Source organism: Chelonia mydas, chromosome 8 (assembly GCF_015237465.2).
Source record: "Chelonia mydas isolate rCheMyd1 chromosome 8, rCheMyd1.pri.v2, whole genome shotgun sequence".
Taxonomy (NCBI): Eukaryota; Metazoa; Chordata; order Testudines; family Cheloniidae; genus Chelonia; species Chelonia mydas.
This window is the reverse complement of record NC_057854.1, coordinates 70,934,854-70,959,138: the sequence shown is the minus strand read 5'-3', so window position 1 is coordinate 70,959,138 and position 24,285 is coordinate 70,934,854. Positions and strand designations below refer to the sequence as shown.

Below are 24,285 nucleotides of genomic sequence, written 5' to 3'. Positions count from 1 at the left end.
AGAATCACAGAATATCAGGGTTGGAAGGGACCTCAGGAGGTCAGCTAGTCCAACCCCCTGCTCAAAGCAGGACCAATCCCCTACTAAATCATCCCAGCCAGGGCTTTGTCAAGCCTGACCTTAAAAACCTCTAAGGAAGGAGATTCCACCACCTCCCTAGGTAACGCATTCCAGTGCTTCACCACCCTCCTAGTGAAAAAGTTCTTCCTAATATCCAACCTAAACCTCCCCCACTGCAACTTGAGACCATTACTCCTTGTTCTGTCATCTGCTACCACTGAGAACAGTCTAGATCCATCCTCTTTGGAACCCCCTTTCAGGTAGTTGAAAGCAGCTATCAAATCCCCCCTCATTCTTCTCTTCTGCAGATGAAACAATCCCAGTTCGCACAGCCTCTCCTCATAAGTCATGTGTTCCAGTCCCCTAATCATTTTTGTTGCCCTCTGCTGGACGCTTTCCAATTTTTCCACATCCTTCTGGTGGTGTGGGGCCCTGTCAAGGTTCCTTCCCCACTCTGAACTCTAGGGTGCAGATGTGGGGACCTGCATGAAAGAACCCCTAAACTTATTCTTACCAGTTTAGATTAAAAACTTCCCCAAGGTACAAACTTTTACATTTTGTCCTTGAATCTTTATGCTGCCACCATCAAAGTGTCTAACAAAAATAACAGGGGAAGTGCCCACTTAAAAATGTCTCCCCCCAAAATATTCCCCCAAGCACTACACCCCCTTTCCTGGGGAAGGCTTGATAAAAATCCTCACCAATTTGCATAGGTGAACACAGACTCAAACCCTTGGATCTTAAGAACAATGAAAAGCAATCAGGTTCTTAAAAGAAGAATTTTAATTAAAGAAAAAGTAAAAGAATCACCTCTGTAAAATCAGGATGGTAAATACCTTACAGGGTAATCAGATTCAAAACATAGAGAATCCCTCTAGGCAAAACTTTAAGTTACAAAAAGACACAAAAATAGGAATATACATTCCATTCAGCACTACTTATTTTATCAGCCATTTAAACAAAACAGAATCTAACGCATATCTAACTAGATTGCTTACTAACTCTTTACAGGCGTTCTGACCTGCATTCCTGCTCTGGTCCTGGCAAAAGCATTACACACACAGAGAGGACCCTTTGTTTCCCCCCCCTCCCCCCAGCTTTGAAAGTATCTTGTCTCCTCATTGGTCATTTTGGGTCAGGTGCCAGCGAGGTTATCTTAGCTTCTTAACCCTTTACAGATGAAAGGGTTTTTCCTCTGGCCAGGAGGGATTTAAAGGTGTTTACTCTTCCTTTTATATTTATGACAGGCCCAAAACTGGACACATACTCCAGATGAGGCCTCCCCAATGCCGAATAGAGGGGAAAGGTCACATCCCTCGATCTGCTGGCAATGCCCCTACTTATACAGCCCAAAATGCCGTTAGCCTTCTTGGCAACAAGGGCACACTGTTGACTCATATCCAGCTTCTCATCCACTCTAATCCCTAGGTCCTTTTCCGCAGAACTGCTGCCTAGCCATTCGGTCCCTAGTCTGTAGCGGTGCATGGGATTCTTCCGTCCTAAGTGCAGGACTCTGCACTTGTCCTTGTTGAACCTCATCAGATTTCTTTTGGCCCAATCCTCTAATTTGTCTAGGTCCCTCTGTATCCTATCCCTATCCTCTAGTGTATCTACCACTCCTCCCAGTTTAATGTCATCTGCAAACTTGCTAAGGGTGCAGTCCACGCCATCCTCTAGATCATTAATGAAGATATTGAACAAAACCGGCCCCAGGACCGACCCTTGGGGCATCCCGCTTGATACCAGCTGCCAACTAGACATGGAGCAATTGATCACTACCTGTTGAGCCCGATGATCTAGCCAGCTTTCTATCCACTTTATAGTCCATTCATCCAGCCCATACTTCTTTAACTTGCTGGCAAGAATACTGTGGGAGACCATATCAAAAACTTTGCTAAAGTCAAGGAATATAATGTCCACTGCTTTCCCCTCATCCACAGAACCAGTTATCTCATCATAGAAGGCGATTAGATTAGTCAGGCATGACTTGCCCTTGGTGAATCCATGCTGACTGTTCCTGATCACTTTCCTCTCCTTTAAGTGCTTCAGAATTGATTCCTTGAGGACCTGCTCCATGATTTTTCCAGGGACTGAGGTGAGGCAGACTGGCCTGTAGTTCCCCAGATCCTCCTTCTTCCCTTTTTTAAAGATGGGCATTACATTAGCCTTTTTCCAGTCGTCCGGGAGCTACCCCAATCGCCATGAGATAATGGCGCCAAGATAATGGCCAGTGGCTCTGCAATCACATCCGTCAACTCCTTTAGCACTCTCGGATGCAGCGCATCCGGCCCCATGGACTTGTGCTCGTCCAGCTTTTCTACATAGTCCCAAACCACTTCTTTCTCCACAGAGGGCTGGTCACCTCTTCCCCATGCTGTGCTGCCCAGTGCAGTAGTCTGGGAGCTGACCTTGCTCATGAAGACAGAGGCAAAAAAAGCATTGAGTACATTAGCTTTTTCCACACCCTCTGTCACTAGGTTGCCTCCCTCATTCAGTAAGGGGCCCACACTTTCCTTGACTTTCTTCTTGTTGCTAACACACCTGAAGAAACCCTTCTTGTTACTCTTAACTTCTCTTGCTAGCTGCAACTCCAGGTGTGATTTGGCCTTCCCGATTTTACTCCTGCATGCCTGAGCAATATTTTTATACTCCTCCCTGGTCATTTGTCCAATATTGCCCTTTCCTTTCCAATTTCAATGTATCTTTTTTGAGATAGGGCAACCAGATCTGCATGCAACACTCAAGATGTGGGCATACCATGGATTTATATGGAGGCAATATGATATTTTCTGTCTTATTTTCTATCCCTTTCCTAATGATTCCCAACATTCTGTTTGCTTTTTTGATTGCTGTTGCACATTGAATGGATGTTTTCAGGAAACTATCCACAATGATGTCAAGATCTTTTTCTTGATTGGTAACAGCTAATTTAGACCCGTCATTTTATATGTATAGTTGGGATTATGTTTTCCAATGTGCATTACTTTGCATTTATCAACATTGAATTTCATCTGCCATTGTGTTGCCCAGTCACCCAGTTTTGAGAGATCCCTTTGTAACGCTTCAGTCTGCTTTAAATTTAAATATCTTGTGTAGTTTTGTATTATCTGCACATTTTGCCACCTTTTTCCAGATCATTTATGAATACGTTGAATAGCACTGGTCCCTGTACAGACCCATGGGGGCCATCACTATTTACCTCTCTCCATTCTGAAAATTGACTATTTAGTCCTACCTTTTGTTTCCTATCTTTTTACCAGTTACTGATCCATGAGAGGACCTTCCCTCTTATCCCATGACAACTTACTTTGCTTAAGAGCTTTTAACAAAGTATTTGTGTTTTTCTCTATATTTGGAACAGGAAATACCATGATCAGTTTAACTAATATGGTGACCATTGTGAACACTATTAGAATATGGACATTGCAAAGCAGCTCCAGTTCAATGTCATGAGTATCTCTTACAAGGAGCTTTGCATCCATCGTTTTACTCATATCAGCTAGCACTGGAGGATCCTAGAGCAATAATCTGCTAGTAGACCATCTGCTTTCACCTGAACCTGATGGAAGAAATGGATTACTAATAGCACAGGGAATTACTGTGGATGGCAACATTCTGTTTACTGAAATAGATACTACCACAAACAGGTCTAGCTGGTCAGGGCTGGTGTCTATACAAGCATAAATTTACTTCTGTCAGATGTAGACATGTCCTAACTCTAAAAAATCTACCCCCTCTGTGATCTTATTGTTGAAAACTATACCTATTTCTAGTTGTTTCTCACCGGTCTCCACTTCTGTCCAGGGACTGATCCTCTGTTCCCACCGAAGGCAATAGGAATTCTGTCACTAACTAAATGGAAGAGTATCTGCCCCTTACATTTTTACATTGACTGTTCAATAAATCTGACAGTTTTTATTACTAGTAGAATATATTAGCCACATAGCTTTAGGATGCACAATACTGTCACTGTTTCTTGTTTGTCTTTCTTATAGGTCCTACTGAATGAATTAGCTTTCAAGTCACATTAAAACCAAGACACATTTGAATAACTCTTTATAAAATATTTGTAAACCAGAATGTAGGATTTTGGCTGTCAAATTTTTATTACATGATATGCTTACATAGCTTTTGTATTAGTAAGAATTTTTACAGTACCTCGGTTTGTCACCTTCTCCTTGGTTTTGGATTTGATTTAGAGAAGGAATCAGATGAACATGCTATATCAGCTACTTAAAATTCTAAGTATGGAGCTATTTGGATTTGAATATATATGAACCTATAGTGCTTAGCTGAATTTGTAGGTACAGTACATGGAATCCAATACTGATGATAATTTATGAAGCTAAGAACACTGATTCCTATAATATTGCAAACTTAGTTTATGATAACGTAATTAGTTACACTAATAACACTGCTTAAGCACAGTCTTGCTAATTATGATTTTATAAATATTAATGATATCTACCCTGGGTGGTTGATTCCCTCTAGTAGAGTCATTCATCATGGTATTTCCCTTATATCCAGGTTGCATTATTTTTCTTCCTTTTCCTTTTATTTGTTCGTTACTGGACATGCAGTCACCCTGAACTTGGGACTGAAATATAATATACTATTATCTCTTCAATGGTACAGCCTGGATAAACTTTACATTTTGTCATCTGGTAGCAATGGTCCAATGATATAATTTTGTATTAAAGGCAATCAAATACAAAGTCAGTTATAATCTGTATCTCTTGCTCTTTTAAGCCAGAAAACTAGATTACATAGGACTTTGTTTTTATTCTTTTTCATGTGACCTGCTTCAAGTTAAGATTTCTTTGAATTATTAAATGCTTCCTTAAAGGATCTTTTCATACTACCTTTTTAAAGTTAATTATTGATGTAGTGACAAGCTGAAAAGAGTAAAAATTTTATTTTTTTCCCTTTTCATTCAGAAGGACGTGAAAACTATCTTCTGACAATGGCTGTCTATTTAGTATAATAAAAAGGTAATACTAAGATAGAATACTGAGTGTTGTTTTAGGGGAAGAATTGTTAACATCACTGTATTATACAAAGTGTAAATGCAGTGTGTATTTCTCTGATGATATCTGTTAAAGAGAAAGTTGGGACATAACCTTTTGAGCTGGGGTTTAACCACATAAATGTAAGCAACTGAAAGGAAACAGATTAGAATTTTTTTTACACACTAGTATTCAGAGCTTTAGGAATAGGATTGTCTTTTCCACAGAAAGATAACATTATAATTTTCAGACCACCACAGAGAACAAGAAAAAAAAAAAAAAGCACTAACCTCCTACTGAAAAGTCAACAGAATGATAAGCAGAGATTTGGAAGCATTTGACACTGCAAATCCTATTCTTTTGTAATTCTTTACTTTTTACAACATTTTCAACAGGGTTATATTAGACTTTTAGAAGGATAATCAATAGCCATGATGCCACAACTGAAACCACTCTTCAAAGAGATCCCCTCTAGTAACTTGAAACAAAGGCACAGACTCACTGCTGTGGTGAGATTTTGATTGGTGCAGGGGGCAGTAAAGTGCCATTAGGGAGCCAGATATATCTCCCTGATTCTGAGCACGGATCTGCAGGATGCCTAGTGCAAGGAAAAACAGTCTTGGGGCTGCTGCAGTCCACACCAGCTGGTCAGAGTCCCCAACAGGACTACTGCAGCAAAGAAGAAGAATGATCTAGTGGCTAGGATGCTAGCCTAGAAGTTCAGAGACCGGAGTTCAAGTCCCTGCTCTACCACAGACTTCTTGTGGTAGACCCTCAGGCAAGTTACTTAGTCTCTCTATGACTCAGTTTCTGCCCTGTAAAATGGGGATAATTGCACTTTCCCACCTCAGATGTTCTAAGGATAAATCCATTAGAAATTGTGAAGAGCTCAGATACTACAGTAATGGGGCAGATGGAACCCAGCAAGTAAACTGGCTCTGTGCCAGCTAAGAGCTCTCTCATGCTGGGAGATTTCTGAGATGGCTGATCTATTTGTTTTTGGGGTCCTTTGCGCCACCAGAGTGTTGCAAAAGGATTAGAACGTACTACGGATTCTGACCCAAAATCAGCCATGCACATCTGAATCAAAAAGTACAATGAAGAGAGAATTTCTAATATTTTTAAATATAGAATGTAAAGACAAAAAGTAAGTCATGCTACTGTCAAAGAAGTGGTGACATCATGTCAATGGTAACAGGACAATATGATGTCAAGTCAGTAGTAATATGACATCACAAATTGCCTGGTGACTATTCAGAAGGAGACAAAAGACCTCATATCAACTAATTTTGATGGCAATGATGACAAAATATGGCCATTGGGATAAAAAGCATAACCCATCCTATTAACCTATGCTTGAAGCCAAAAGCTGGTATCATTAGACATACCTTTCCAATCAGATCTGCAATTTTGGGTACTGGCTTTCCTTTCTGATGGCACATGGTTGCAGGACTCTGTCCATCCCAGTCTTGAAGCTCCTCAATGCTTTTCATATAAAGTAGGGCTCTCAGTCCTGTGCAGTAGTCCTCAATCACAGTGAAATCTTGATTCTGTACTGCACTGCACACCTACAAAACACACACCCAGCAATGAACAACAAATTTCCAATGGTATATGAGATTACTTATGCTGTTTGAACTTATTGATGTTCAGTGGCCTTAAATGCAACTGTATTATGAACATCAGAATAAACGGAACTCAGGAATTCAAGCTGATAACAAGTTCCTTGTCCTTGTGTCGCCACCAGTGTAGAGCTGGAACATGAATTCTCAACCCAAACACAGCTAGGCCCACCCAAACAAGTGGGAGAAGGCCTCCCCAAACAGCACATGCCATCCAGGAAAAGAACACTTTACAGTTCAGGAAGACTTAAGGTCCCTCTCTCTGTATTAGTATTATAATTTGCATTGTAGTAGCACCTAGAGGTCAGGGGTCCATTGTGCTTGGCACTCTAAAAACATATAACAAATAGATGGTCCCTGTCCTGAAGACCTGGCAGACACAGGTAGAAACAGCAGAAGGATGCCCTTATGACCAATACCTGAAACTTTTTCTATCTCTGCTAAGCCCAACTCGTGGCTATCAGGCCAACTTAAAACTAACCAACCACAGTGACCCTGGAAATGAAATGATAACACTTGACCAAAAACCCCCATGACTGTTCTACTGACTGTCTCCCAGGGCCCAAGCCGTAGCTCACTCATCAGTGACTGAACTATCTGATGGGCACCAACCATCAAAGAGCGTAGTGGATAGAGCCTGGGCAGCTAAAAACCCAAATTCAGCTATGAAAAATCTCCAAAAGACATCAAATATGGCAATAAGTATCATCTGATACCAGTTTCAGAAATCCCAACCAGAGCACTAAAATAAACTGGAGACACAAACAGGCTCCATGAACCAAGTTGAGTTCACACACACACACACACACACACACACACAATTCCTGCCCAAAGTGTTGGTCCTTAGTATTGCCAAGCACAAGTGACCAAAGCATGAGTCAGGATCCCACCCCAAGACCATGACAATTTTTTTTAAAAACGGGATTGTTTTCATTTATCTTCTGGTTTTTGAGCCTTTAGGATTCACATTTAAAGGTCTTTTCTGTAACCCTGAGAGCTAGAAATGTACTTGAAAAAAATAAACACAAAAAACTGAGATCCTCACATAATCAATGGATTTCAGGAACTTGGTCTTCAAAAATAAACAAGCAAAAAAACCCCAAACATTGTGAGGGTGGCACTACAATTGAAAAGATTTACAATTCTGGGGTTGTAAAAGTATGTCTACACTGCAAAAAAATAAATGTCTCAGAACCCAGGTCTACAGACTCAGGCTCATGCTTCGGTGCTATAAATAGCCATGTAGACATTGCAGATTGGGCTAGAGCTCAGGCTCTGAAGCCGAGAGGGGATAGGCTTCAGAGCCTGAGCTCCAGCCTGAGCTAGACAATCCAAATGTCAATTTTCAGTGCTGTAGTGTGAGCCCGAGTCTGTAGACCTGGCTCTGCTGAGCTGTGGTGTGTGTTTTTTGTTTTTGTTTCCAAAGATTTGCAACCACTTGGCATGATACTCTGTATTGCTAGGCCTTTCTGGCTGGCTCCCTTCCAACTCATATGAGGAACATGAGGGGGAGGAGTCAGCTGAAGTATCCAATGAAGGTGAAATAAGCACTGTGAAGGGAAAAGAAGCCCAATCAATACTGTATCCTCTTAAAGAGGAACCACCGATTTTCCTGCCGTACAAACTGCAGACATATTAGGTAAATCTTTGGATAGACTATCAGGCACCAGGCTAAGTCAGTGTTTTCAGGGACTGATATAAGCTTTTATTCATATGTAGACATCAGAAAAGCAGTAGTACTCCTGCATAAGACATGCATGTAATGAATAAAACAATGAAATGGTCACCTACTTCAAGACAATATAAACACACACACAATACTCTAAAACTAAATCATAAGATTCACAAGATATTTGATTTCACCACTTAGGGGAAAAAAGACCTAGGTAACATATCAGCATTTTACACATGGTTTCACAAATTAATACAAGCTGCAGTTCAGAAGAAAAAAGGTACGTTTTAAAATATCGTACACCACAGTTCTGCAGGAAAAAAGGGAAATAACTATGAAATATGCACAAGAACATTTCCTATGCAGCCCATTTACATTACACAAAATCTGTTTCTCTGGAGAAACAGGGTGAGCATTAATTAGGTCTGTTATGCCTTCCATAGACTTAGAGATTTTCTTTTCAGAGCAATTATAGAGAACATCATAATAATTTCCTCCACAGGTTATTTAACTGAAAACTCAACTGATGCTTTATTTAAACCTCTTTCTTCGCTAAAAGGTTCTATTTTTTTAGCATATGTGTAACACTTTTATTAGCTATTTAAAAAAATATTTAAAATGTAAGAAAAAATACAGTTAAAAGCCATGCTATGTCATGTCACTTAAAACAAGTTCAGATTCTGTTGTTGAATTTCTGAAATATTTTGACAGGATGTGTACACATGAGATACACTGGAGGATACCTGTTATAACCTTATAAGTAGAGAGGCTTTTACTTTTTACCATATTATGGTGCAACATTATGAATTGAAATAACCTAAGAATGTACCGAAGATGATAGCAAACTAAAAATCAGAAGGGTTGTTGTGATCATTTAAATTTACTCTAATTGCGAGCTCAACTGTAAAAATATAGACTGTAATCAAGTCACCCCTTAACCTTCTCTTTGTTAAGCTAAATTCATAGAATCATAGAATATCAGGGTTGGAAGGGACCTCAAGAGGTCATCTAGTCCAACCCCCTGCTCAAAGCAGGACCAATCCCCAATTTTTGCCCAACATCCCTAAATGGCCCCCTCAAGGATTGAACTCACAACCCTGGGTTTAGCAGGCCAATGCTCAAACCACTGAGCTATCCCTCCCCTAAAATGTGAAAATTCATAAGATATCACAATAACCTATAATGAAAATGTTGCTGGGAAAAGCTGAATTACTCTAAACAAAAAGACTACATCTACAACTCAAGGACTGTGTTGCGATCATGCCTGGCAAACAACAGAATGTTGTCTGAAAACTAATGAGCCAAAACCGATGTGTTGGAAACGAGGCCTCACTGGTAGACAAACTAATGAAGGGAGGTGCTATTCCACTTATCATTCCCTTTTTGGATCCTTAAAGAGATTTTTGGGGAAAAGAACAACCAGGGGCCACTGAAGCAAACTTCATCATCATGGCTGCCCACCCTCACTATCTCGTGGGATCCTGGACCTTCGTCATCCTAATCCTGAGAGATGTCCTGACCAGCCTGTGCCAGACAGAGGGACCTAGATAATATTGCCACTGATACTGGCTAGAGTTGAATCCCAAACACAACCTGAGATGAAATGGGATCGGGCTTTAACAAAAACAGCAGCAGCAACAAGAAGCTCCAGCTCATTTCAACCAACTTCTTCTCTATTACCCACAAGAATAATTATTACCATCTTTGATATCATTTAAAAGACTGTCAAACAAGGGTTTTTTCCCCTTCTCAAACTCTCCAGTTAAAGGGAAAGGGAACAAGGTATATTGTTAAAATAAAAGCCTTACTTAACATTTCAAATGCTGTTTTTCCTTCTTTTCTGTATCTTTAATAAAAGGTTAAAAGGATTTTTAAAGGTATGTTTGTCATGGTACTAAGCAGGCTGAGTTCTCCGTATACCGAACCTTGTTTAATAGTAGTTAATGTTGGACAGTGACAGGCACAACACCATTGGGAGGATGGGGGCTGAGGAATGGAGGGACTGTGCTTCCAATCCTTTACACACACAAATAAATATATTGAGAAATTTTATCTCAGATAACCTAAGAATAAATTCTAAGGGCTTGATCCTGAGCTGCATAATGCAACGGTAACTCATTAAGTTAAATGCACTTTATATGATTTCACTGGGGAATGCACCTCTGGAATGCATCACAGGATCAAACTCTGTGAAACTGCAAGTGTGAGAGGCACACATACATTGCAGGATCCCTATTTATGTACAGTATAAGAAATTACCACCCTAATATATGGATAAATAACCATGGATACATCTATATAACTTTGTCAATGGGATCTGGAAAAAACTCAGCAGCAAGCTAGAGAGAATGTGTCAGCAGAGTTCTTTTTATTACTTGTTATGTGTTTGTTTTTAATAATTAGCTTCTATTTGAAACATTTTAATTCACATTCCATATTTTTAAAAAATGATATTATCAATAATGTGCATTTATTACATCAGTGATAATGAAACTTTACAAATGGCCTGCTGGGTTTTTATAATCATCATTACAAAACACAAATCCTGAAGACTTTACTGAGGCACATTTCCTACTGGGTTCACTGGATTTTGCCGAGAATAACTGCTTTTGAGGGAAATGCCCACACATCAGCGTGTCATGTTTTGTTTTGTTCTCTGCAGAAAAAGCTGCAGGGCTGCCCCAAACTCAGCATATTCCACAGGATCTGTGGGAGGTTAGGGCCATCCATGCAAAGCCCCTGTGCCCCTGCACTGAGCCAGGACCCTGGAATAGCCCCTACCAACTCACTAGCTGTGCAGTTCCATTTAAAGACTTCCCCAGATGGTGAACGCCTTCTTGGGAGAAGTGGCAGGGGAGGAGAGGATTATTTGGAAAAGATATTTCAGGTAGGAGGTGTATTATCTTTTTCATATAATTTCTGTGGGGTTGGATGGGGGAAGATATATACCTCTCTCTAGTCCCAATCCTGTTCCCCTCTCTCCTCACCCTGGAGCTTCAGTCTTCACCTTCCCCACCAGGATGAACTCTGGAGTCCATGGAGAAACTTCTGCAGAATCCAGGGTGGTTGTGGAAGAGCTGGTGCCACAGAGGCAGCAGTGAACGTTAGCTCCACACTCCTTCAGTTCCATCCCTGCCCTGTCCCCACACAATTCCCAGCTAAGGAGATGCAGAAAGTTTACTGTCCCTTTACAACACTCATGGAGCAAAGAGCTGGAGAAAGCCAGATAATCTGACCCTATATGTTTTATTACACTCTTAATTTTCAAGTGGTGTAAATATTTGTGCAATGATTAGATTGTGATAACAAAAATGCTTCAGTGCTGAGTATCATCAAGGCAATGTTTCTAATTCTCCATCACGATCAGTCCTGGTTAGCAGTAGCACTCCTACTCTAACCTGTCTCAAAGCACTACTGTGGCTCTCTATCATTACTGAATTCACACCATTCATAGCTTAGAAGTAGCGGGGAGACAATTTTATTTTTTCTTCCATCAAAAATATATGCTTTGCTCTCTGTTGGAAAATGGGCACAAAATAATAGTAATTGTAATGAAAAGAGGTACACTAGGTAGACAGACTGGTAGTGGAGATACACAGTCAGATAAGGAGATTGATGGGTATGTATTTGTATATACACATGCAAATCACAAAGGTTGACTGTTCTACCATATTAGTTTCCATTTGTTGTAGCTATACAACATCAAAGCACTGATGTCCCTATCTATTGCATTTAGCGGTAATTTAATGGACTACCAAAAGAAATCAAAGGGAGAGTTTCTAAGTAGTTTCCTGGCAATTGAGACAGCAGGCTCTTTCATCTGCACTGTAACTGTGGCAGTGCATTGATTTAAACTCCTTCTGAGATCTCAAATGCTTTTATATTCTTAGACCTCTCTGGCAGCTTTTTATTCCCCCAAGTGATAAAATTCTAGCATTTAGCAGAATGCCATCTTACTTCTCCCAAAAGGAAGAGACTTATTTCAGCGTTGCTACTAAACTGCACAAGATCTCTAAATAAAATAGCTCCTGAAATGCCATTCTATTAGAAAATCTGCCTGTGACTTCACACATTCTAATATTCTGACTCTAGCAATGGGATAAACAACAAAAATTCCTCTTAGGTACCTTCGAAAGGTTCTGCAATGGATAAGCAGTTTTGCTTTTATGTTAATTTGGATGAGTTTGCTTTGAAATATTCCTCACTGATATGCCCAGAAGGTAAGGAAAAGAGTTACTTAGCCTCTTTGATTTTGTATTATAATATGTATCTAATCTTAAACGTATTTATCATCATCATTTAATGCAATTTTTTTCATTATAAATTTTTCCTGAGCACTGTTAAATACATAAATCTACCTTTTTGTCTGAGAAGTATTTATGAATATCTTTAGGCTATTTTTTTCAATGTACAGTTGAGATCATTGTCTTTTTGTTTAGTTTCTATTGGCTTAGGTTATATTGAAGACAGACTGTACTACATAAAAGCAATACAAGGTACTTCATGAAGGGACCTACCCAAGCCTTGCCAGCTAATGGGTGTAATCTAATACTCCTGAGAAAACTAGGACATTCATGATGGGTAAACGTGCAATTTAAATCTTAGTAATGCTTACATATGATTTTAAAAACTGTATCTTCTGTAGCTAGTAGCAGACTACTCAATACTGTGAAGAACATTCTCTGCCACATAGTGAAACATGCTGCATAACCATTGCACATGAAGATGAATAAATCTATTTTGCAGTTTCTAAGCAATGATTTAGATGGACACAGAAATCTTCAACGAATCAGGAAATCAAAAAGAGCACATCCAGCATCCCTAGACTATTTCAGCATCTACTTGTAATGCGGGGTGTGTGTAATAAGAATGTAAGCATCCAAATATAATGTTCTAGGGCAAAGGTTCTCCAACTGTCATCTTTAGACTGCTAGTGGTCTGCAGATGGTGGTCCATGGAGAGCTGTCTGGTCACATAATTCTGGCTCCCCCTCCCCCTTTATAGCTGTAAATTAAATTACAACAGCTAAAAATACATTGTATACTTTCCTAAAATTATTTCTCTATATAAGCAATTGCTGTAGTTGCCTGGAAGACATTACATGATTGTGAGAATGAGGGGAGGTGGTATATAAGACAATGGTTCACACTCTAAAAAAAGTTTGAGAACCTCTCTTCTAAAAGGACAAGTTCATGACTAAGAAAAATCTTCTTAAGTATTGATAAAATATAGATGAAATTATTTGATTTATTCACATTAGCTGCGAAACTACTCTAGGGATAGAGGGTAGCAGATGGGATGCTATTTAACAAGGTTTGAGAACGCAGTATCAAGATGCAAGTCTGAGTTGGACGAGAGTTTCTTATCCTTCTTTTGAACATTACAACTGAACAAAGGTACATAAATGTTTGTCCATTTAGATTCTGAGTAAGCAGCTTGGAGGGATCAAATTCTGTGAGAGTTGTGCTGATCTGCAGATTAAAAAGGCATGCTCTGCATTACTTTCATGTGAGACTATGGTATTCTGTTAGTTCTAGGAGGTACAGAGAGAACCCCTGTTCAGTACATGGGCACATGCAGGATTTTACAATCATACCCATCTATTTAGGAAAACAAATATGATTTCACATGCCTTGAGCATTACAGCTATGCCCAATAATCTCATGGTCAGTCACCCATAAAGAACTGTACCATTGTATTGTCGGTGGTATGCAATGCGAAGGAGATGCTTGTAGGCAGACACGCTAAAAAGCAGCATGTAAACAGACCAAGCACATGTTTAGATTCTACACCTGTCTTTAACTGCATCATGTACGTGTGGAATATCAGAAGGCACAAAGCTCTATCCTGTGCCAAGGAGTAGGAAAATATGGTGGAGGGAAATTAAATCCTCCAATCTTCCTACATGCATTTCAGCAGCTGGTACAGCATCAGATCAGTAGCTGTGTCATGCAGTTACAGGGCCATTGGCACTATTCTCCTGACCCGCCTTCTCAAGTCCTCCAAAGATAGATCTCCTCTTCATCAAGCTCCCTAAACCTGGCAGCTTAATTTTGAAAGGCAGATCCAGGTTATTCTGAAAGAGTCAGTAACCCTTCTAAAATCCAGTTCATTTTCTACCTCAAAAATCATATTCACACATAGGGAGAAATTCTTATTATTGGTGCAGTTAAATAAAAAATAATGCTAGAAAGTCAGGAATTCCATCATTTCTTGACTTCTCTCTGGATGGATTGTCCTTGGCCCTAAGAGTTAGCACCGTAAAAGGACACATGTCAGTAATGAACAGCATCATTAACTCATGGACAGACAGGTTCAAGTAGCTGCTCTGCGTGACTCAGAAAGAAGGTTTTCATTCCAGACCATTCTGAACAGGCAATGAAAGAATCTGAACCTACATCCCAGGGCAGTGCTCTAACCATAGCGCTACAGAGAAAATCTCACACACACACACACGAACAACCTGAGAACCTGATGAAATATTCATTGACATCAATACGTTTCCGTGACACATTTTGGTTTCAACAAACTGGCATTTTTCTATGGAAAAAAGTTTCATCTAAATATTTCCAACCAGCTCTAATGAGCATCTTCTCTTGATGCACATCCTCATGTGGCCTGATTTTTGAAAGCTGCACATCTATCAAAACCAACCAGCAAACCAATTTTTCCATCTTCGGACCTCAATTTAGTCTGGCAATGATTAACCTCTCCTCCCTGTGAGTCTCTCCCTTCAGTACTGTTTTATTTTATTTCAGCTACAATTGCTTTCATCCTTTATCAGCATGGCTGTAGGAATTTGTGAACTAGCTACTATTCCCGTTGAAGAATGAAATTCATGTGAATAAAACAGTTCTGACCCTCTGAGGCCTATGATAAAAACTCACTTTCACACTTCCCAAGAGATTTTTCTTTCCCTTTCGCTGCTCAAATAGTAAGTATCAGAAGGAAAAGAAATGGCATAACCTGGATGTTGAGAGAAGTTAAAACCTTTCCTAAATGTACTGCGAGTTTCAGATAATCTGTTTCTCTGTTTCCTTCTAATTCCAATTCCTTTGCTCTAATTGCATGGATAAAAGAACCTCTCTCAACATAGATCAAGTGCTGTATTAGGGAGGACTATGATGTTACAAGAAAATTAAGGCATCAAGGATCGTTCTTCCAAATTATTTGCTTCATCGTGGGAAGAAGATGATTTGACTAAAACTGAGAAAATCTGCAGACCAGCCACTTGGTCATGTAGTCAAACTGATCAACAGTATACAGAATTATCACTCAACTAGAGTGGTCCCCAAAGTAAGTCTACATATGGCACAGGTACTATGCTTCATGATTACACACACACTTCTGTGCCTTACTCTCCTTTTCTTCTTTTCATTGTTTGCTACTTCGCAGCAGCAAAGGATCAGTGGAGCTGCCATGATGCAGAATGGAAAGTTTTTTTACATGCACATTTCCTTTCCATAACTGGCATCTCCATGAATCTTCCATTCTCTCGTCTCTCAGAGAGGTGCAGATTTCTGCATTCTCACTTCTCTGGGTGGTTATTTGTTTTATGACTTAGTGTTGTGAATACAAGTCCAAAAATTGCAAACAGTTGAAACCTCTCCTATTTTGCTATGCAAAAGCTTGTTTATTCACACACAAAACTGTCCTGCTGTTCTAAAAATCCCTCAGTTAAATGCCTCAGTAATACACTTGCTGGGGAAAAAATCCTGTCAATCTGAGTCCTAGAACCTAACAGCCTCTGGCTACCAGTTACCAGAGGAAGTAAGTACCCAGGAACAGGCCCTTACCAGAAAGCCAACTGTTCCTTGCTTGAGAGAGTTTATCTCAGGAACCAACAGCAGAAGTGTCCTTGCTGGTCTTCAGTGTCGTGACAGAATATAAGGGAGGAGGCAGTTTTTTTCACTAATCAAGTCCCTGACCATTTGGGGCTTTATACATTGAATCAGCACCTTGAATTTGAGGTAAGTAGGCAGTGCAGAATGTGGGGCAGTGAGATGGTCACAGTGGCAGCCTCATTTACCAGCAGATTGCTTTTTTCATTGTATACTTCTGCATACAGCAGGAAGGGAGGTCAAGGGTATTGTTATCCCATGTGTGGGCTAACCATATCATGGGGCACAGTGTGAGGAGGATAGAAGTCTCTCAGGGAGGGGATAACAGCCCCTCTGGGACAGATGGGTGGGGAGTTGACAAGCAAGGTAGGGGAGCGGATAGAACCTTGAGTCAGTCCCACCAGTGCGCTATTGAGTGCATCTGAGCTGGCACAGAAGGGAAAGCAACAAGTCAGGTATGGGTCTGACACAGTTTACTTCCTTCCTGCAGCAAGAGAGGAGCTAGGGACTAAATTGTGATCTTCTGAGTCACAATCTAGCCTGCAGTCTGTTTCTGAAGCAGAACAGTTATGTGGTGCCTCTTAGCCAGGGCTTTGTGGCAAAGCCAGAGTCTAGTTCTTAGGAGGTAGGCAACAGAAGCAGTAGCATTCCAGGTGGCACAGAAACACCCCTAGAGTGTTTTTCAGAAATCCAGCCTGGAGGTGATGGAGACATGCATGACCATGACCTATACATTTTATAACAGTCTAAAAAGTTGTTTGAAAAGACCTATTGTTCTTTTTCAAGTTTCGCAACTAAATAGTAAAGATTTACTAAAAATATGCCATACCAGGGTATAAATTCAGGAGCCTCTACCATGAAAAATGCATACTGCAGAAAGTAACCTCTTTGTTCTATCCCTTTTTTGTTATATCCGCTAGAAATAATGACTGCAGAATCTCTTTCAACAAAAGGTCACTTATGTCAATGGACGAAACACAGAGGATCAGATCGCCTGCAGTAATTGCAAATTAATGCTCTACTGCTAATGCATTAACTACATAATATTGATCTACAATTGAATCATACAGGCTACTGTGAAGTGAGTTTTACTTTAGTATTTTTGTGCTTTTATGGCTTTTCTCACAATACATTTTCTCTTTCCACTGGAATTTTCTATAATTGTCTCCATTTTTAGTTTCCTACAGTGTAATGACTTCTGCAAATGCATGTCTGTTTCTCAAAGGCCTTTCAAACAATCTACCAGACCATCAACATGACATGGTAAAGTACACATGATGCAAGTGACACATAAAAACAGATGGAAAACCTTATTTTTATAAATCAAAACTTTAGGAGAAAGCTCATTTAAAAAGAAAAAAGAAGTTACTTCCATGACACTGCACTCTATAACAACCCTACAGGAAGAGATCAAACCTCAAAATGATGCAGTCAAAAATCAGTGAGAGCTTTGGGTATACACGAAATGCAGGATTGGGCACATGTGGATAACATAGTTACTTATGTTTATTTCATGTTTATGTTGAAAAGAAATAGGTAGACTGAGATATGCTATGACAAAGCACAGTACTAAGAGATCAGTGGTGGAAGCATTTAAATGCATCCTAGATCTGATTGAAAAGATAAAAAATAAATGTTCTTTCCAACCATTCCTGAAACTACACAAATTGGAAGAGCTATCTGTTGTTTTATATATTTTAACTTCCAGATAATGTGTAAACCCTTGGGGTTTAGAGATCATGGCCCCTTTAAAACCTTTTCCTGGGGAGGAGAATGTTGGTTGTTCCAGGGGCATGGAGAGAGGGAGAGTGGAAGGTTGTGTGTGTCTGTAGCTCCAGACAAAAGGGCTACAGCAAGTGTAACCCACACACCTGGGTGTGGTGTTCTGTCCCATCTAATGGCACTGAGACCACTTAGAGAGAGAGATAAAATGAGTCTGCTCTACAGCCTTAGTTAACAGTCAGTTGGCTTTTAGCTCATGCTATAGAGGCTCATGCACTAAGCTCCAGAGGTCCCCAGAGGTCCTCCAGAAACTCTCCCGTCAATTTACCTTACCCTTCTCGTCGTGGTTAGAGTACAGGGGTCAACTGTAGAGCGATCTGCTGTTGATTTTGCGGGTCTTCACTAGACCCGCTAAATTGACTGCTGGTGGATTGATCTCAGAGCATCGATCGCGGCTATAGTATAGACATAGCCTGAGTGTAGACACACTGCTCAGAGTCTGCCCTTTCATATGGTGGTACCACTGGGCCTGGGGGCCTCATGTTGAGTGTAACCCTGTTTTACTACTCCCCCCTCTGCTCCCTTGTTGTTTTTTCTCCATTCATCCTTCTGTAAATAAATATTTCCCTTCCCTGTATTCATTGTACTGTCCTGGTGTGCATGTGTGATCACTCCAGGGGACTTGAAACAGGTTTTTCCCTGCTGCATTCCTGAGCACCCCTTTTCTTGGCCAGAGCTGCCTGAAGAGTAAACTCCATCTTGGCCACATAGGTGCTAAAGTTACAAATAGTTAAATTAATCTGCATCTATTATAAACTTCCTTTATTGTATAAGCAACCTTGAAATTATACATACGAAAATGTTGTGCTCCTCCTACCAAAAGAGAGGCTAGATCAAATGCACTTCTAAACATGGAAATGACATCAACGATGAAGAGGTGATTGGGCCAAACTTCAATGAGTGCCATTGGACCTGGTGCATGGGGTTGCCACGCAGGGGTGCCATTTTCAGAGAGGCTGTTCTCCATGTTGGTGGGGGGCAAAGGCACATAGGTCTGAGTGCAGAGAGGCTGGTCCTTGCTGCAGGTGCCAGCATCCAAGAGCTGACCATTCTGAGATGAGCTCCTGACAGCCCACCTTGGCAGGGAGTTGTGGCGCAGGGGAAGCCACTGCCACTGGGGCAGAGGTGCCTGGTTTGCATGTTCCTGCCCATTCTGGACTGTGCTGGCAATTCCCTTCTGGGGACCCTAGGTGTGGGGGAAGCAGGGCTGGATGCGGGGTGGAGTTGCAGTTTTGTTTATATCTCATTCCATCTAGATATCAAATATGAACGTCAGTGTTGTTCTGATCAGATATTTTTGGCACCATCCTCTGCTGAAGGTTTTATGTGTTTCCCACCCTCTTCTACTTCTTCCCTTAGACAGGGGAAATATCTAAGGTCAATATCATTTTGGTTTAAGAGCAGATTACATCCACTTATCTTAAGTCCATTACTCACTGACTTCAGCTAGGCTGAAATAAGCCACTCTTAAACCAAAGTAAGTGTCTACACAAGGTTTTGCACCCATTTATCTAAATCAGTTTTTAAAATTATTTAAATTAAAGCAAGGCAACTTTCTGGTATAAAGAAACCCTAAGAGGGGAAAATAGTCATTGTCTCTGTTGAGGAAATGATGCTGGAAATAGATGAGCCTTGCAATGTTCTCTAAAGGAGGTGTCCAGCCCAGTGTTCTATGGTACAAAGCTCCACACTGAACATGAATCACTTTAATCAGCCAGTACTTAATTAGCATTCAAAAATTAATCTGGGTTTTCTAGGTTCAGTAAGTGATTCCTTAATTAGCCACTCCAGAAACAATACCCATTCCACTCTCTTTGTATTTAGTTACATTTTAGAATTCTCCATTATCTTCAGGGACATGTCTACACACAAGAAACCCCTCCCCACACACACATACACAATCTGTATTAAGGAAAAGTGCATAACTCTACATTTTGGTCTAGGTTCAGTTCTAATTAGCGGCCATAAATGAAATGAATGTGTAGTTCTGAAAACACTTCCTTGTTGATCATACTTTTGTTGTAGACAAATATTGTACTAGAAGTAGCATCATACGATTGTTTTGTGCGTGTGTAAGTATAAGTGTAAGAGACACAGAACTGAAGTAGCACTGAGACTGTTATCCAGACAAGGTAGCTCCCTGAACCCTTTACTGTAAAAGGAGAGTTTGAAATAACCTAATAGAAGTTTTAAAAAATAATATTATTAGTAAAGCAGATAGACAAAACAAGTTACAGGATAACCTTGTGTACTCCTCTGCCTCTTCGATGCTAATATAGAGAATTCAGGATTGGCTGTCAGGGCATGTGAACCTCCTATTGCTACCTCTTCCCCCAAAAGTTTCCAGAGTACACCACTATCTCCCCTTAAATGCAGAACATTTCACCGCACTTACTTGCTTCTGGGGCTACCCGACAAACAGTAGTTTGGGATCCCAGGGGTATTCAATTTGCCATCTGCCCTGATAGCTTTGCGATAGTAACTGTAGCATCAGACCTCCTATTAGAGGTCCCACAAACGCCTAGTACTGCGTGACTCTTCAGGGCTTATGTCAATAACCTCACCAATAAATTTGCCCAGGATTTTCTCTCCACCACAGCAAACCTGGGACTGGCCTTTGCTGCCATTGCAGCTATCCAGTAAGGCCAGCCACACACTGGATCTAATTTTCAGTGCCAAAGGAGGTATTGGAAACGAAGGCACCATTGTCATGTTGTAGACCAGGGGTGGGCAAACTATGGCCTGCTCCAGTGCTCTGGCCGAAGTGCTGGGTTGGGGGCCGGACCACCCGGCTCGGCCCTGCTCCAGAGCTCCAGCTGGGGTGCTGGGTTGGGGGCCGGACCACGCAGCTTGGCCCTGCTCTGGCCAGGGTGCTGGGTCACCAGCACTCCGGCCGGGGCACTGGGTTGGGGGCCGCACCCCTCGGCTCCTGGAAGCCGTGGCATGGCCCCGCTCCGGCTCCTGCACACTCCCATGGGAGCTGCAGGGGCAGTGCCTGTGGATTGGACAGCATGCAGAGCCGCCTAGCCATACATCTACATAGGAGCTGGAGAAGGGACATGCCACTGCTTCTGGGAGCCACTTGAGGTAAGTGCCGCTCGAAGCCTGCACCCCCTAAGCCTTTCCCCATGCCCCAACCCCCTGCCCCAGCCCTGATCCCCCTCCTACTATCCAAACTCCTCGATCCCAGCCCGGAGCACCCTCCTGCACCCCAAACCTCTCATCCCCAGCCCCACCCCCAGCTGGACGCTGCACTCCTTCCCGCACCCCTGCCCCAGCCCTGATCCCCCTCCCGCCCTCCGAACCCCTTGGTCCCAGCCCAGAGCACCCTCCTACACCCCAAACTCCTCATCCCCAGCCCCACCCCAGAGCCCATACCCCATCCCACACCCTAACCCCAATTTTGTGAGCATTCACGGCCTGCCATACAATTTCTATTCCCCGATGTGGCCCTCGGGCAAAAAGTTTGCCCACTCCTATTGTCGGCTGACTATCACCTCCTCCAAACATAAGTTTCCCCCTTCATTTAGATGCAACCTACACTATGTGTTCCTTCCCCGATTACGTATCGATCCTGCAGGCTTCCAACGATATATGGCATAGAAGATTTGTCTCCACCCTAAAACCATGGGGTTTATGTCCTGGTGAAAGAAACGTTATGACCACCTACTACCCACAACAACTGTCCTCCTCCTCTACATATCACAGTGGTTTTCAGACAGCTGCTCAGTGCAGGCAAAATGCTGAAGTGTCAATGGACCTCCTAGGATCTATACTACCAACACCTTCTGTTAATGAAAAATCTATCACTCATACTAAAGTCTGCCTAGTGCTTAAGAAAACATCAGCCAATGCAACCAACTACTGCAAACTATTTAACATCCCATTCCTTAGCCATGACTGTGATGCCAACAACATGTAAAGGATGCACAGCTCTGCATTTTTCGTCACCCAAAACAAGTGCTTGAGGGAGACTGGTGCCTGGATGAAGAACAGCTATTTCAAACTGAATGCAGGTGGGACCAAAAGTAAAGCCATTTGGAATTCCCTTCAGTGCTCAGTAAGACACAGGATGAAAACTCCCTGTTCCAAAGAGCTTATGCTGGCCAAGATAGAAACTGAAAACACAGGATGTACTGGGAAGCAAAATGTATTCACTTCAGTTGCTTAACAAGGGAAAGTGATTTAATTTCAAAACTTTTTCAGTTAGAGAAAAAGATACTATTTCACTCTGAAAAAGCTAGCTTTTCCCAGGTCAGCACCATAGATTATGGGGCATCCACTCTATCACTGAACATCTTAAGTGAATGGCTCCTAGCAATGAGCATGGAGCCAACAATATGAACATTTGTTCCAATGGATCAATTATGTTAATGTGTCCTTTTTCCTACTTTGAGCTGAAATCTTTAGTTTTAAGATAAATTACAGTTCTGTGATAAATTACTAATTATAATTTTTAAAGGAAAAAAACAACTACCTGGAGAACAGAAGCACCACTGTGGAGAAATTGCATCCCACTCTCAGCTGAATCAATTCCTCCAGTTGCTAAGATGGGAAATCCTGGAAGAGCACGAGCTATAGCAGATACTGCTCGCAGGGCTATGGGCCGAATAGCACTTCCTAAAGAAAATCAAAATACAGTGTTAGCATGTTGGAATACTCAGCACTTAGATACGATGTGTGCATGCCCATCATGGGATGGCAGTGTTGTACTAGACAAACCATTAATATCAAGAACTAATATCAAATTCTAATATCTAAAAATATATTAATTTGTAAATCGACATGTATCAGGTTTTGAATAGTATTATTCCATGTAAAAGTGTTAGGAACGTGGGTGTAATAACCCTAAAACTGCAGACAGAAACACTTGCATATTTAACTGGATGAAACATAAAACTTGGCTCCAATATTTAAGCATCTGTTTTAAAAGAACAAGGAACAATATAATTAGAAACAGAAAACAATTCCATACAGTAAATTATAGACATACAGCTCTAAATTTCCACATAAGGGATAAGGCTGCTGGTGTGAACACAGATAGTGTGCAAATAAAGGGAAGATTTTGAATGTGTTTTACGGAATCTGAATCAAACATTTCGTTTAAAACTACCATTCCAAATGCACTTTGACATTTTGGATATTATTTAATACATATCCCCTGTGAATACATTCAGCGATATTGGTACTCCTTTAAGAAGTCAAGCTTTGACCAGATTATTCCCTAAAATTGCATGGTACTATTCACATGAGCAAAGTTATTCACATGCATACATGTTTGTAGGATTGGGGCCTTAATTTTCAAAGTGGTACATGGGGATTTGCCCTCTCAATTTCTTGAGCCATTTATGGGAATCATGATAAAACCCTAGTGCACTGCATAGACAATTTACTCCATTTTGTTTTAAGTATATTGATGTTGCATGAGTATTGACACACACATAAGAATACAGCATGTACTAGACAGTAAATAATGCTGGTTGCTCGCACATATTCAGCTATTTATATTTTTAGACCATTTGGGATGTATTTAAACTACTAAAAGCTTTTTATATTAAAGTATCCAGTTAATTTAGAATAAAAATACAGTGTATTACAGTGGTGTCTTGCAGTAGTGCAGGGACTGTACATTGCACTGGCAAGCAGTATAGGGAAGAATACTTCACTAACAAGGAGATTGACTAGGGGTCTGTCTAGATTAGAGGGAAAAGGGTGTTTTTTATATTGAGTAGTTAATTTGAGGTAAATAACATGATATGAAACACCCCAAACACTTTATGCAGACACGATGTAACACTATTACAACTGTATTAGCTGGTCAGGGTGAGCCCCAGAGTCCCCATTTGATCTGCTCTTGGGGCAAAGGACCAATGGAGGCAGTCAGTAATAAAGACCAGTGGGGGAAGAAGAGGAGGGAGGACCAAGGAATTGTAGGAAGATGAAGAAAAAGGAGGGAAAGAAGCATGAGAAGAGCAGGATGTTTCCAGTTCCTCCTCATGCCCTCCTCTGTTTACACCATTGTCCTCATTCCAGAAAGGAACTGCTTTCTCTTTCACCACAGAGAGGTTTGACTGTTGTTGTCTTTTACCCATGTGTGTGATTATGTTTCTAAAAGAGAAACTTTGTAGTCTGCTAGCTGGATTTTTAATCTGCTAAAGGGATAGTCTTTGGCAACTTTTAATTTTCAACGGATAACATATTTATTTGTGTAACCGGGGGGAAAGCGGAGGCCCCATAATATTGAACGCAACAGATGCACTCTCCTCTCCCTCTACTATCCCATCTCAAAGTAAAAATCATAA

At 41.0% G+C, this 24,285-nt stretch overlaps 1 protein-coding gene across 4 annotated transcripts in view; it reads right to left on the bottom strand.

The window, feature by feature from the left end:
• Positions 1-24,285, bottom strand: part of DPYD (dihydropyrimidine dehydrogenase) — a 558,093-nt gene that overhangs the window by 50,267 nt on the left and 483,541 nt on the right. For all 4 annotated transcript variants that reach the window (XM_043553083.1, XM_037907332.2, XM_043553085.1 and 1 more), the window contains 2 exons: positions 22,461-22,603; positions 6,455-6,634 (listed from right to left, as the gene is read on the bottom strand). In XM_043553083.1, coding sequence (XP_043409018.1) covers positions 6,455-6,634; positions 22,461-22,603 — 323 coding nt within the window. The remainder of the gene's footprint in view (positions 1-6,454; positions 6,635-22,460; positions 22,604-24,285) is intronic.